Source organism: Leptosomus discolor, chromosome 1 (assembly GCF_034619465.1).
Source record: "Leptosomus discolor isolate bLepDis1 chromosome 1, bLepDis1.hap2, whole genome shotgun sequence".
NCBI lineage: Eukaryota > Metazoa > Chordata > Aves > Leptosomiformes > Leptosomidae > Leptosomus > Leptosomus discolor.
The window spans coordinates 95,676,026-95,691,942 of NC_141391.1; the positions used below are offsets into that span (position 1 = coordinate 95,676,026).

The 15,917-nt window shown below is 36.8% G+C and overlaps 1 protein-coding gene across 5 annotated transcripts in view; it reads right to left on the bottom strand.

Annotated features, from left to right (window-relative positions):
* CASK (calcium/calmodulin dependent serine protein kinase) overlaps positions 1-15,917 on the bottom strand; it is a 222,445-nt gene that overhangs the window by 29,542 nt on the left and 176,986 nt on the right. For all 5 annotated transcript variants that reach the window (XM_086472286.1, XM_086472077.1, XM_086472347.1 and 2 more), the window contains 5 exons: positions 13,855-13,932; positions 12,447-12,527; positions 7,967-8,155; positions 7,361-7,439; positions 1,775-1,860 (listed from right to left, as the gene is read on the bottom strand). In XM_086472286.1, the coding sequence (XP_086328412.1) occupies positions 1,775-1,860; positions 7,361-7,439; positions 7,967-8,155; positions 12,447-12,527; positions 13,855-13,932 (513 nt within the window). The remainder of the gene's footprint in view (positions 1-1,774; positions 1,861-7,360; positions 7,440-7,966; positions 8,156-12,446; positions 12,528-13,854; positions 13,933-15,917) is intronic.

Below are 15,917 nucleotides of genomic sequence, written 5' to 3' on the forward strand. Positions count from 1 at the left end.
CATCATAGGTTGGGAGCAGCAGTACGTTTTCCTAAAGGAAATATTCAGAAAAGCTAAAATGCTACAGCTAATTTGTCATTTCACTTATAAACAAACATTTAAATAATCTCTCATTAATCTAAAAAATAAACACACATTATTAGTTTGTTTACCTGACCAGTTTTCAGATGTCTAGAACCTACAGCTGTATTTTAAGGTGAGAGATTCAGAGATGTGTAGGTTTCTTCCACATCAATCTTTTCTTTGTAGCTATATTCTGGTGATCCAGAGTCTTTGATACTAAAGTGACATTTTATTCCCTTTCATCATATATGTTAAATAGCAAAAGTATATTCACAGTTTCTAGAAAGCTGCACGTTACTCTACTAAAGGTGGAAATATAAGAAATAGTCTTTCATCAAAACAGAACATGGGGTCTGCTAATTTGCATTTACTATAGTATAAGAATATTCATAACAAGCAGTAACTGCAGAATAGCTAGAGATTTGCTCAGCCATATTTTCTTAAATGACACTTTGAATATAGGTACCACCACACGGTTGACAACTGCAGGACTCGATCTGGGCAGAAAAGTAAGCAGATCACTTCAAGTGATCTTGGAGTTTTTCCCCTTTCCCTCCTTGTCTGGTTTATTGTGAGCCAAAAAATGCTATTTGCCTGGTCTCACTTAAGCTCGTCTACATGGTTCTGGGCACAACAAAAGGATTAGTGATATCATCCAAGATCCCAAGGTTAGGGTTGTACACAGAAAAATTTGCAAGTGTTATGAAATATCAAACGGACTCTACTAGCAAGGCCCAAGATGGAGTTTTCCTACAAAAAGCCAGGCTGCCTGGGTTTTTTTTCCTTTGTAACATCAATAACCATGAGCCACAACAGTTACAAATTGAAAGAAGGGATGTTCCAGCTCCATATAAGGAACATATTTTTCCCTATGGTGATAATTAAGTATTGGATCAGGTTGCCCAAAGAGGCACCTGTCCTGTCAAATCTCCATCCTTGGATACTTTCAAGGCTTAACCAGACAAAGCCCTGAGCAACCTGGGCTGCATTCCATGCTGACCCTGCTTTTTGCAGGAGATTGGACTGGAAACCTCCTGAAATTACTTCCAACCTGACGTTTCTATGATTTACTGTCTTTGCATTTGTGTAGCAATTATACCAATAGTCAAGAAAAACTTATTTTCTCTCATAGTATACTCAGTGACTACACTTGGTGGAGACCGAAGATTTAAAATAAGGGCATGATCTTTACAGACTAACTTGGGATGAGTAATAGGAAGAAAGCAGTATTTTTTCTGTTATGTTCGCTAGAGACAAGAGAAGAAACTCCTGCATTTCAACGAAGGTAACTCAGACATTAGAAAAAACTTTCTACAGCATAGAAGAGTGATAGACTAAAGTCAACTGCCTGGGGAGTTTGGGGTACCTCCATTACTCAAGTTTTTTTAAGAGCTAGTCAGGCATACATCTGTCAGGAATGGTTGGGTGTGAATGATCTTTTCCATGGGACTAAATGGAATAAATAAAATGATACCTGGAGGTGCCTTCTGCCATTCCTGGCTATAAGGTGCAAAAAAGCCAGTATTAAAAAACAGGGGAGACCCTGTAGAAGGTTTTAACAGCTGAACACATGAAGACTTTGTGTTACGTGCACATGTAGGCTATCAAGAACAGAAGAAAAAGGGGAAGTCGCAATGCAATTCCATAAAAGTTTCATCAAAATAAGACAGGCGCTTTTATAAAGAACAAGAGAATGATTTCAGGCACTTACAAGCATTTTTTGTAGTTGTTCTACAGTTTGATTTGCCACACTGATTCCGTTTATTTCTCGGATTTCATCCCCTACATGTAGCGTACCTGCAGAGTAAACGAAACACACAATCACCTCAAACATGTTTTTACAAATTGAGATAATTGTAAGACAGTACTAATATTCATACAAAGGCATAAATATGATACAATATTAAAATAATTTTTTGGGGGCTAAATTCAGAAAAGGATTTTGGTAGCTAACAAATATTATGAATCTTATCTTCCAGAGTGCAGTCAATACACCAGCATGAGATGCCCAGGCACCCTATAAAGTACATGGGGAAAACTTCAGTCACAAGGACACTGCAAAAACCCCACACATGGAAAAGAAAGTCACCTGCAACTAGTCAGCTGGAAATGTTCAACAGAAGCATTCAGCAGTATTTTATCAGATGACTACTTATTGCAGTTTGGCTTCTGGACATGGTCTTAATTTTATCTGTCAGACTGCTGTTTTTTTTCATTTCTCCGATTTTGATTTGCCATAGCTACAGTATGCATTTTCTGTACGTACACTTGACTTCAGCTTGAATGTAAATGATCGCTCAGATGATGAAACAACTATCTACTTAGCTTAGGTAAGTTATAAATGGCCTGCTGAAGCTAGGATGGGAATGGCATGCTACGACATGGCTCTAAGACACTGTAAAAGCTCAACAGGGAGGAGGCAGCAGATGAATGAATTATCCTCAGGATAAGAAGCAACCTAGGAGGCTCTTTTTGGATGATAACTTCTGATTTGAGTAGCTCAAGGCCACCTAATTCTCTAGCAGTTCTCCAAAAAAACTTCCATGGTTTATTATTAGCCAGAAGACATTTTTCATATATAATGAATTTGACAAGATCATTTACTTCAAATATATTTCTTTCTGCTGTATGATTTAAATAATTTCTACAAGTATTCTTTTCTAAATACTGTACTTAATACAATTACTGTACCTAACATAATTAAACTTACTTGGAAAACCAGCAACTGCCAAACATTTCCTAAACTAAAACATACCTGTGGAAAATTACCTGAAAAAAGCCAATCAACTAGAATCCTCAAAAATCCTTAAAATTCTTTTTCCCGAACCAAAAGAGTCAGTTTTTCCAAAGAACATCATGCGAGCAAACCTTTCAGCTGGACAAACCTATGAAAATCAAACTGTGTGCTGCTAAACACAAGCACAGCCTGAACCAAGGAGAAGGATTCTGAACAGCTCTGTAGCTGTGATTCCCTTCAGGCTCTCTTCTGTGAAACAGAAGCTCACTTGGCAGTGCTACAGGAGAGAGCCCAAAGTTTACAAAAACTTTCAGTACTCTCAAGTGTAAGGCGTTCAGCCACATTAAATGCTCCAAACAATTCTACAGGAGCTGATCTGCTGATAGTGAAATTACAAAAAAGGACCCATCACAATTCTTCCACTCCTCAGTGGAAAAACTGTCACAATTAAGAGTTTACTGAATGTGAACACAAGAGTCCTGCATCTGAATTTCAAATTCATCTAGTTCACACCTAGAATAGTAATGACCAAATCTCTAGTCAAACACTTTGAAAGGTCAATTTTGGCAAACTGTCTCAGGAAGGCATTCAACACCCAATTCTTGAAAAAACATTCTAAAAAAAAAAAAAAAAAAAAAGGTTCTGTGTTGACTGTATCATGCCAAAATTAAATTGTTTTCCAAGTGAGTGTAATTGTTATTAAACAGTAATACTGAATCAGAAAGAGCATATGCTCTGGAATAGTATAAAGAATCTTTAGCATTATTCAAAACACAAATCTGATGGAATTAAATATTAGAATGAGAATCAGACTCATATCCTATGACAGAATCATAGCACAGTTTGGGTTGGAAGGGACCTATAAAGGTCATCTAGTCCAACATCCCTGCAACAACTTTAGCAAGATCAGGTTCCTCAGAGCCCTGTCCAACCTGATCTTGAATGTTTCCATGGATGGGGCATCTACCACCTCTCTGAGCAGCCTGTTCCACTGTTTCACCACCCTTATCGTAAAAAATTTCTTCCTTACATCTAGTCTAAATCTCCCCTCTTTCAGTTTCAAACTGTTGCCCCTCGTCCCATCACTGCCCTCCCTGACCAAGAGTCCCTCCCCACCTTCCCTGCAGGCCCCCTTTAAGCACTGAAAGGCCACTGTAAGGTCTCCCCGGAGCCTTCTCTTCTCCAGGCTGAACAACCCCAACTCTCTCAGCCTGTCCTCACAGGGGACGTGCTCCAGCCCCCTGGTCAGCTTTGTGGCCCAACTCTGGACTCTCTCGAGCAGCTCCATGTCTTTCCTGTACTGAGGATCCCACTGCAGGTGGGGTCTCACCAGAGCAGAGGTGGAGAATCACCTCCCTTGACCTGCTGGCCACACTTCTCTTGATGCAGGCTGGGATGCAACTGGGTTTCTGGGCTGCGAACACACTTTGCCAGCTCATGTCCAGTACCCCCCCAGTCCTTCTCGGCAGGGCTGCTCTCAATTCCTTCATGCCCCAGCCTGTCAGATATCCATGTAACAAATAATCTCAATAGTGGACTTAAATAAAATCCCCTCTTCTGGAGCATTTCCCACTTCTGTTAGTCTGACAGAAGTGAATATTGTTCTACTCATGCCTGGAATGGAGCAGTACACATAAAAGTTGAGAATAAAGCATGGACATTTAGCAGTAGATGGTCATTCTGTTTTGGCGGGGTGGATGCACTGATAAACCACAGGAAGACATTTTCAATTTGAGGGAAGAGGCTTTTATTATTTGCAGAAACTTTTTACTCTTTATAAATATTATTGTTGGAAAAGAGTGTTCTTGACATCTTTCAATAACCAGTCTTCTGTACCATTTGTAGCTCCCGTGCTTAATTATCTAATTTTGGTTGCTTTTGGTTCCTTTTCTATTGACAGCACAGTGTTTATTTAGAACTTAAGCTTTTCATGACATTGATGTATAACACATCTGTAACAACAAAGAATGGATATATTTCTGGAGTAAATGATTTCCTTCTTTGTTTTTGCAAGCCAGAGTGAAGACAGTTCTAGGAAGTGTGTGCTTTTGCCCTGCACAGAAGTATGAGAAATCCTACCCTATTAGGAAGAAGACAGAACAAATTCTTGGAGTCCCTATTCAGAAACACATTTCGTAGCCAAAAGAAAATTCTGTACCATGGGAAGTGAAAGGCTGAGAACGTATAATCGTGTTTTCACCAAGTCACCACATACATTTTTGTTAGAATTGAAAAATTGGTGTGAGTTTTAAAATAAGTTACTTTGAGAATATAGCATAGACAATGTACAACTACTGTTTTTTTTGGTGACGTTAAATGGGCAGCCAATAAGCCCTCTCTCTCTTCTTTGGAAATCTTTTTAAATGCCATACTGGGACACCTTCTTAAATGCATCTTAAGAATGTATTCACATTTAAGCATGTATGCCCCAAAACCAGTCAGCAGCAAAACCCCCCCATGGGTTAAGATACTGAGAGATGCTGAGAACTCGGGCCATTTGCAGATCCCAAAAAGTAATACAGTATGAGTAGTCTAAACAGAATCCACAGGTAAACAGTGAATGGACAACTGAGGTAAGTTAAGGCCCAGACACAAAGGTGAAAGTCAAGACATAACTAAAAGCCTGAGATCTAAGATACAATTCATTTACTTACCCTAAAAAAGAAGACAAGGCAAAAGAAAAGATTATTTTTAATAACTGAAATTGGTGTTTCATTTTCATTGAGCTGAATCCTCTGGAAGGTGCAAGCAGATAGCATCTTTACAAGCCTATCTTCCCACTTCAGCTCCCCCACCTTTTGAATAAGGACAACTATAATCGGCAGGACTTGTACAGCTCGCACAGAAACAGGAGACAGCTATTATTTTGTTACTGGGAATTGTGCAGTTTGTACTTAATATTCCTAGACCTGAAATTATACAGTTCCTGTAACCCTCCCAGTAGATCTATTATCTAATCATTGCTGTTATTGCCTGGCAGTTTTCCGTATAGCAGGAGGAGACAGCAGAAATAATTACATAAAATAACCCCTGAAACAAAAAAAAGCCACAGACCCTGTCAATAGGATTCAAAAATATGTTGTGCTTAAGATCACTGTCAACTTACACTTGCACTGTTCTATCCAGTAAAAATATTCTAAATATAGGTACGTCAAATGAAGCAGTGAAGCTAAGAGGCATCTAGAGCACTAACAAAATTAGAAACATTAAAAAAAGAGAAAAAGATGACAATTCCACAGAAACACTGAAGTATAGTTCATTTTCAAACTAACTCTATATGCAGAAGAGCCACCTTAGATGAAGCACATATAGAATAGGCTAAATTTCCCAAATCTTTAGAAACAAAAGACACTGTATAATTAAAAAGAACAGTTTTAATGGGCATAGTTGGATTTTTCACCCTGTTTTTAAAGGTTTTAAAAGTTTTATTACCCCCATTATGGAACACAGTCATGTGAAAACAATACTCTGCAGAAGATTACCACTACCTAAGTACAGCTGGAAGAAAACCTTCTTCCTGCAAGTCTTAGAGCAATCTCCTTTTAAAATTCACTTTAGAAGCCAAATAAATTTCAATTCAGAGGGTTCGCTAAAGGAATACAGAAGTCTATATGAATTACAGCTTTGCTTGTATGAAAAGCTTTATCTTTCCTGCTTCTTGACAGGTTTGCTCATATCAAGGAGATGAAGTAAATATATCAGGGAAACGATTGCTGTACCCTTTCCCTGTTTTATGTTTTGTCTTCTTAATTACCTGTTCCTAGCTTCCTTTGAAATAGAATAGTAGGCTAGAAGGAACTTTGGTCTGACAAATGATGAACATTTTTGTGTTCATCAAAAGAAAAAGATGGCAAACTGGAAAAACTAAAGTAACCCTTTTAAGGGCGCAATCCAGACTTGCAGCCAACAACATAGCAGGGAAGTTCATCTGTTTAAAGTAGGACAAAGCCCAGGCACTTTTTCACATCTGATCTAGACACACAAAATGGAAAAAAGGGGTTGACTGGAGATGAGAAAAGACACGTGTTTGCAGGGTTTGCTATAGTAATGAAAACTGAAAAGAAATATTCACATTCTAGGCATAAGAGAGATTTTTATTTAAAAAATCATTTTTATGAGTCTCAACATCAAAAGTGCAAGATCCTCAAGAATTGAGGAAATGAAAATACATGGGGAAATTTAAATTTTTTGTTGGACAAAGCTCTTTCATTTTTGCAAGGAAAAGTACTGTAACTAGTCTAAGGACTCTTTTTTTTAAACAGAGGATTAAATAAATACAGCTCCAGAAATTATTGGCATTTCAGTCTCTTACTGTGCTATATTGCCATTATCCTGATTAAGGCCTAAACGAAAGGCCCTAGTGTGCCCTTGTCTCAAAGTGCCAGCAGACATCTGCAACGGGAAGGTAACTAAGGCAGTTGACAGGACTCCATCCAGATACAGAGGTACACTACTATGGAATAGTAGCAATCAAAATGAGGAGTATGCATTGTACACAGTTTATACAAAATGATCTAAAGAATGTGTTTGAAGACAAAACTATTCATGACACATGATTACCTTGTCGGTGAATCATTCCTCCGTGCATAATTCTTGCCACAATGCAATGGTTCAGCTCGTTCATTTTTAAAGTGATTCCCTAGAAAAAAGAAAAGTTTATATTTTTAAAATAAAATATTAATCAGTGTGATTCTTGAGTGGTTAAGAACTGTCACTTTTCCTAAAAGCTTGAAGGCAGGGTATACATTTTAAGGTTAAAATAAAAACTTTGCAACTCACTTAAATATAAGCGATGAAAACAGACACTACGTATAAAGAAATATGCAATACTTTAATCTATGAGCATGTAAGATTCTGGTTTGTTAAAAATGTAATTTTGTACTGAAGTGCAAAGCGTCCAGTTTTGTTTAAAGCCTCATCTGCTATAACTACTACAAGGCTCTTTTTAAACAAAACCAGCTTTAGTGGTACAGCAGTAGTATGAATGTACACATAGTATTTTAGGTTAAGGAAATACACAGGAGGATAAGTATCTACAGTGACTACTGAACTATTCCAATTATACTGGCAACCCTACTTCAAAGTGCAGAAACTGCCGTTAAAATCATTATAATACTGGTCTTTACCCGTACAGAGCCAAGAAAAATACCAAGGTTCCTCCCATACCATTGGTTCATCTGTGTTCTTCTGGAACTGCACCAGTCGAACCCGTGTTACATTCTCCATATCCATGTCACCGTTGGCGCTTTCTGGAGAATCTCCGTTTAAGTATGGAGAGGTGGGAGGAGGTGTAACTCTCAGCGCTTCATCACTGTAAACTTCATGTGCCACTACATCATGAGTTTGAAGTAAGGCCTAGAGGAGGTTACAGCAACAAAATATCAGACTTCCATCATCTCTGATGCCCCCCCCCTCATTCCTTACAAGTATTTTTTAAGCTTTCAGAAGTTAAAGGGAATCCAAAATATTTCTGCCTCACTTTCTGTACAGGAACTTTTCCCTTAAAGGAGTCTAAGATAAACTTCAGCAGACTGCAAATGCATAGACACATACCTAGCCTTTAAAATCTCTGTGAGTAAACCTGATTTGCTACTGTACATAGCTCATTGAGAATGATGCTGCTTCCCTCTCACCCTTCTTCTCGACACCTGTAAGGTGTCTGAATTAAGCCTAGAATTATTTATGCACCAGAATTAGGAAGCTACCTTTCTGAGCAAACTATTCTATAATACCCACCCTACTAAAATGGAAAGGCATTCAGATCCTGTGGTATTTCATTCTAATAAAGACAGACTGTGGATTGGCATTGACTGAAAGAATGAAATACTGATTTTGTTGTTTACTAGCATAATCACTTCCATATTCTCCCCTTCCCCTAGAGCACAGACCCAGCACAACCATACCAAGTTCAAAACGTCTGATAAAAATTACAACCTAAACCAACAAACTGGTCAAATACTACTTCACTAGTTTTAATTTGCCTCTTGATGCAAAGAATGCTACAACATGTAATTGATTAAATGTATTTAAATATCTTTGATAAGCAGAACAACTGACTGTGGAAGAACTCCAAGCTAGAGCAAACACATGAAGCCTGTATAACTGTAAGAAGTGTAACACAGTATTACAAGATAAAAATTAGACAAAGTGTAAACACTTGCAAAGCAGTATCCACTAGTACCAGGCTTTTTATGGTACGACATCCCACTGTTCTCCAGGATATCTTTAAGAACCCCGTATCACATCCATTTCACATTTGCATTCCATTCTTAATAATGAGTATATTATAGCTAGCTTGCTTCTGTCCAAAAACTAAATACTATTTATATGTGAACATGCTAGTTCTTCTCCTATGCTAACCCATCAAGGATCAGAGATAGATCCTGCCTCTATACCCAAATAGACAGGTTTCTCAGGTAAGTATTGATAAATCGAGCCTAGTTCTCACAATACCTCTACAATAGTAGAGAGATCAGCTACCACCGCAGTTAGGTCAATCTATATCATAGTTAACATCTTAATTTTCATTTAAATGCTTACAGCTCTTAACTTGCAAAACCCATCAATCTTGCAAGGCCTGAGATTGACTGTCTAGAATTTGTTTTGGCAGAGAAATCTGACTCTGTAACATCTTAGTCCTCAATTAAAATATTTAAGCAGAACTTAAACCGAAAAAAAAAGTGATAAAACGCCATCCCTACAAGATGTATTTCTGAAGTGGAATCCAAGACAGAAATGGGATTTTCATGGCCTCTAGAAAATCCTAAATTTGTTCCCAAAGTAGCACTTCTAAAGTGTATCATGATAACTTCATAAACAGTTTAAATTCCCTTTCCTCAAATTAGTTTCAAACTATAGTTGGGAATTCAGCATTACAAAAATGGAACAGAATTCCCTTAAGCTAGCAATGCTCTGTCCACATTCCCTCCTGTTTTTCCAGTGTTTCAAGCCCATCTACACAAATAATATTTTTAGTTAAATACTAACCTGTACCTGTATTTTCTGCTTTTCTACAAAAATTAACACAAATTCAGAAACACCAGACACTAAAGTACAGCAAGGTCAATTTATACATTGAAAACATTTAATATAAAGGCTGCTATTGGACTTTACTTAAAGTTACCTATTTTCATGCATTTCTATAAATTTTGATAATTTAGATTTTTTTCTCCCCCCTGTCTCCTTTTCCTTTGCAGAACATGACTATTCTGCTGAAAATCAGGTTAGTGATAAAAACTGCTTTCTACTATATCACAGGACCAAGGTCTGCAAAGAAGGGCATAGGATGGCACATGATGATGGATAAAACTTCAATATGTAATTAAGTAAAAGTCTCCTAGTACAGCAAACATTTCAATTGCTGACACATAGTAAACTTATATAATGGAACCTTTGGAAGATAAAGGTGGCATACCTGAAAAATTACTGAGTTGTGTAATGGAATCCACATCTATTTTAAAGGCTTTGGCTCAGAAGGGAAGTTTGACAGAATGCCACATACATAAGAATAATTTTGTAAGGTCTGCAACCTTATAAAAGATGTATCTGGGAGCAAGACTGGGAACGATGGGAGAGGATGGGATTGCCTCTTTGACATCTGGAGACTCTTTGGTATCTGCACCCTAAAGGTATGGATCCACAGGAAGATATGCTGATTTAACTGCTGCTTTACATGTTCGTGCTGTTTCTCCCTATCCTGGACTGGGTGTTTCGGTCCCCTTGCTCATTCTGGCTCTGGCAGTATTCCAGTTGTCCCTAATTCTTTTTGCTAAATGGATCATTAGTTTGTTGGAGCAGTTTTCTACTAGTTTAGCACAGCGCAACACGGAAGTGCAGTGTCAAATGAACATCAGAACAACTGCAAGAGAGAGGATGAAACATGGGGAGAAGTGATGGGACTCCAACAACTAGCAATTTAGCTTGGGATGCCATAGTCTAACTTACTGAAATTACTACTCATCAAAAATACTTGTTATGGAATTGCAGCAGAAGAATTCTGACAGTTTTAAATTTATGAGGCTATCAGTTGGAAATAGAGATACCTATAAAAGATTATTTCCAACATACTTTTCCTGTTGTTTGAAATTTTTATGTCACAATAATTTCTATTAATGACTACTCTGAAAATAATTTATACTTAAAAAACACTCTTTCTCCGCAGCGCCTAATGTTTTTGCAATAGTGTGTGCTAATTATGCAAAAAAAGGTAAATCAAATGAACCTGTCAAATTCCAAATAAAGAAGATGAGTAATAGAGAGTATTGTTCCTGGTTCTTTATTTAAAAATCTTTCTTACAATATTGCTGACTACCATTCCACCTTGTTTTATGTTCTATTTCAAGCAAGTATTCCTGTTAAACGTCAAACCAGATTTGTTGCAGACTTCAGGATAGGTATCATCTCCGGGCAATGACATATCAGTGTGTTGCTGAGTACAACACAAAAAGCCAATGTCTGCATTAATAATTAGTGCAATGAAACAGGAATGAATCAACAAGTAGAACAATTGGGTTAGTGATGACCCAATGTACATACAGAATGCATTGCAGGAGTTTTTAACTTCTGATCAGCTTCCATCTTGCCCTGCAGACTGAATGCCCATCAGTTGCTGGATTATACTGCCTTCTGGCATACATCTTTGAGTTTAGTTTTATCTGAAAGGAGTCTAGTTTGCATGCGCTGAGACCCTTACATGATACAAACCAGAGCATTGTAAGGGTACAATCAGGAGACTCACTTCAAAAACACATTCCTGATCTGATTTAAAGCTCTAAAATAAATGCACCCAAAACTACAGTGGCCATCAAAAGAACACACTGGGACATGCAGCCATACAGTTTTCATCTTATACCTGAATATGAGGTTGGTTTCAGCTCACTCTTTCCTGGAAATTAGGTTTATCCTTCAGACTTACAGTAATTCAGCTTTCAGGTAAGCAAATTCCACAAAGCCCCCTGCATATAATCCTTGTGTTAGGGAAAGTCAGATTCACGATTTTAAAGTGACAATAGTGTGTAGCAGATTTAAGGAAACACTTTGGTTTCTGAACGTATGAACTTCATCCACAGCTTAAAAAGAAGTCCTTTAAAGTAGTTTTGAAAGACTGGACTTCAGTAACTTGAACCAAGCTAGTAAACAGTCACATCCCTGAACTTAGGACAATTACTGCCCACAAATCAGGTTTGGGAAACAGACACGGTAGGAGTTGATATATAACACAGATTCACTACATTGTAAAAGCTATTGATGTATTGTAAAATAACATTAAACAAAGACTTATTTTGCAATGAATTTATCCTAACAGGTCCTTGGAAAAAAAGAAGCAGCAGGATCGCAGCTCTACCTATGGACATCCAAAAGGATTCAATGTGGAACAAAGCTCCCGTAAAGACAGTGAAACTGCTCCATAATTAGATTACTCCAAAATGCTGACAGTTTTCAGTACAGTAATGGGGACCAATAGTAGCAGTAACAGTAACTATTTTGCCAGACCAGCAGATTAGAAATATTTATTAATAGGTATAGTGTATTGTATGCAGTTTTGTCACTTGCAAATTTTAGGGAGAACTTACTGAACTTAAGTTTTCTAATACAAAGAATATTGAAAAAAAAACCCCAAACCCAAACAAGAGTAGCATTTGCTTACCATGAAATGAGGTTGTGTTAAAATACGCTTTAGCTCCTTTGCATCATTGTTCTCTGGGTAACATGAAATTTCTTCCAATACCTGCAAAATAAGCAGAAATGTCCATAGGAACTTTCTTTTAAATAAAGCTATTAAACAAACAAATGAAAACCCTCACTGGTCAGTCAGAATATCTCCAAGTGATTATACAAAAGCATTTTTTTGACAGGAAAGGGCTTAGGAGAATGTGCCCTCCCTGCAAGAGAATAAAACACCTAATTTCAATGTTCTTTCTGGCAGAGATTAAAGCAGAAATGTGAAGGAAACAGTTGGTCTTTTTCTAATTGACAGTATTCCTCTAACAGTGAAATATATGGAGACAGAAATGAAGTGCTAATAGGTGACCACCAATTGCTACTTTCATACATGGTCTCCATTTATTAAAACAATCAGTTTAAAAGTAGAGTCAAAAATACTCCTAAAACCTTCTCTCCACAAATTAAATTGTTAAAGACATCAAGTGTAGGTCGTCCATCCGCTACTACACCTCCAAGCTCCAGATTTTATAAAATCTGAGGCATACTTCAGCTTATCATTGGGGGAAGGAAGAAGGAGTAAATAAGCTTTAACTCACTTGCCTGCAACCTGATACTTACACCTTTATTTTCACATGCAGCTACTTGGACAACGAAAGCAGAGCATTTTGCTTCTAGAAGCACCTCTCAGGACTAACCGCCAGAAAATTTTGCAGAATAGGACTTCAGCGTGTCTATCAGTGTGACTTCAGTTATTACATAGTGTTTTAAAGTCTTCCTGTTCATTCTATTTTAATAGCATTATAACCAGTCTTTTCCTATGACATGACTCCCAACTACTGTACTTACTTTTAGTAATTATAGATAATACAACTTTTTTTTTTTTTACTACGTGCAATAAAAAAATCAAATACTACTTTTCAGGTATAAGAACATCTGTGTCTATCTTTGGTCTTAATGGGCCACCTTCATTGCATTTCTAGGTCTGCTCTTAGAAATATCTGTGACAAACTTAGTTTTCAATTTAAAAAGCTGATACCTAGAATTTATCTTTTTTTGTAACTAAGTCATATAAACATCAAACTTCTGCTGTAGATAAATAAAATGAACATGAAAGATACTGCATTTACCCAACAGAAGCATTCCTTTTAATACCACTATTGTTGCAGCAAAGGTTATATGATGAAACTGAGTAATATGTAATCCTTACAGGCATAATGGAATTCTGCAAATTTATGCAACTTTTAATGTAACTTAAGTAAGCAACGTTAGAATTCCAGAAATAATTCAGATTATGAGACAGAATATGTATCAGTACCTTAATGAGGAAAAAACAGTTCCACTTGAAATACAATCAAACTTTCAAAGTAAAAAATATATTTTAAAGCCATTACCTCTTTGGCTCTCTGTACAGCATCACTTGGAGGATTCCTGATTTGTGGTGAAGATTTTGTGTTTATTTTGTCATAAAGCTGAAATAACAAGAAAACAAACTACTGAAATCATATGCTACTTTTTATATAAAGTAATGACGAGCACCAACAATAGCCTGTTTATGTTACCATAATTAAGATGATTGTTAAACTGCAAGACCCACAGATGTTCTGTATATAAAATCTAGCAGCTTGGGGTTTTGGCTTTTCATTTTTAAACATTTCCTGATTTGAACAGTGCCATAGATTCAGAGTTCATAGGATGACATGGGAAAGTGCAAGAGGTTAAGGGATTCTGCAAAACCTCCCATGCTTTTTCCACAGATTTACAGAAACTATATTCTTCTACTAGAAGTGATCCTATGAATCTCAAATAAATGCTGTAAATCACATTTTCTGCTATAAAATAAAATTAATCTGCATATCCCACTTTTCTCAACAAATCAAATCATCAAGCATTCCGAACAGTAATTTAAATAAACCTCAGAATATGGAAAAATGAATGCTTTTGAAGATAGAACAGTACGAAAGCCAAAGTCTTTGGAGAAGAGAAAAACAAACCTTTCCAAGAAAGAGCACTCACTGAAAAGAGTACCTTTATTTTACTAAGATCTTCTATTGCACAGAAGAATGCCAATGTATTTAAATAGGCAATCGTAAATCTTCCAGGTTAATTACTTTAAAACAAAAACAAACTTAAAAAAAACCCCTCAGCTATGCAAAACACAATAGGAGAAAGATCTATCTTCAGTTTCAAATTAGAGATAGCTATTACAGGCTCTCTTTCATATAAACCTAAGAGACTGTGCATGTTTTAAAGGAATAAATGTATACTTAAGAATAAACAGGCAGTGTAATAATTATTATTTTAAAATAAAAATCTCTTGGCTTACATTTCAAACAATATAAAGATGGTCATGCCTGTAATTATTTCCTATTTATGGTAGACTACTACTTTGAAATGTAAGTCTGAAAAAAGATACAAATAACTATTTTTGGGATATTAGAGAAATTTTTATCACAGTGAGGGTGGTTGCCCAGGAAAGTTGCGGAATCTCTCAACTTTGGAAATACTCAAAATTCAACTGAAATTCAAAATAGTGTATGTAAACAAACATTCAAAATACACAAGGGACTAACACCTTCAGCAAATCCTAACACTGTAAAGGATGAGTCGATAAGAACCCCCCATTTAGGCTGCTCAGCAAGGAGTTCTCAGGAGCTTCCCGTGAGAAGCTTACAGCTCCATTGTTTGGCTGAGGACAGCCTTGGATGTTTGAAAAAGGGAATATGTCAAGCTGCACAAGTGCCCTCTACTCCTTCTCACATGAAATATCATTCAGTTTTAGAGAAGATGTAAATTTCAACAAATGCAATCCAGTATCGTCATTTTCCTTGTGTTCCTTAACAATCTAATGCACACTCGAACATTTCAAATCCATATGCAAATAAATACAAACAGAGGAAATTACGTCGCTTCCAAAAACTATTGCCTGTAGGACAAGTTATACCGCTGTCTTGCAGAGAGAAAAGCAGAAAAGTCAAGCTAAATCAGTTTCTGGCACATCCAACAACTTCACCTTGTGCTGCCAAAACACTGCTACACTCAACAGTTTAAGCAGCCTTGACCACTGTTGAAGCTTTTAAAATAAATGCTTTCTGCAAGCTTATAGTTCAGCAGATACTTTAGTTGCGTATACAGTTATTCATTTTTACCTTTTCTTAAATAAGTAAACAAAAGCTACCCAAACTCCAGCAACTTCAAATTATTAAGTATCACATTCATACAACTGTTTAGAGAGTGCACCAAGCACTGGGTATTGAGTAAAGTGCAGCAGGAGCTGCTGAAAATGCATGATAGCCAATATGAATATTATTGAACTTATTTTTCTAGAGGAGTCACACACACATCCTGTTTAAGATTAATGAAATTACAGAAAAGTTAGCATGAACATATTTTTATTAGCTATTTCTGGCAATTCTTTAAAAGCTAAGTCGCTGAAGTTGCTGACTTCACTCAAGTT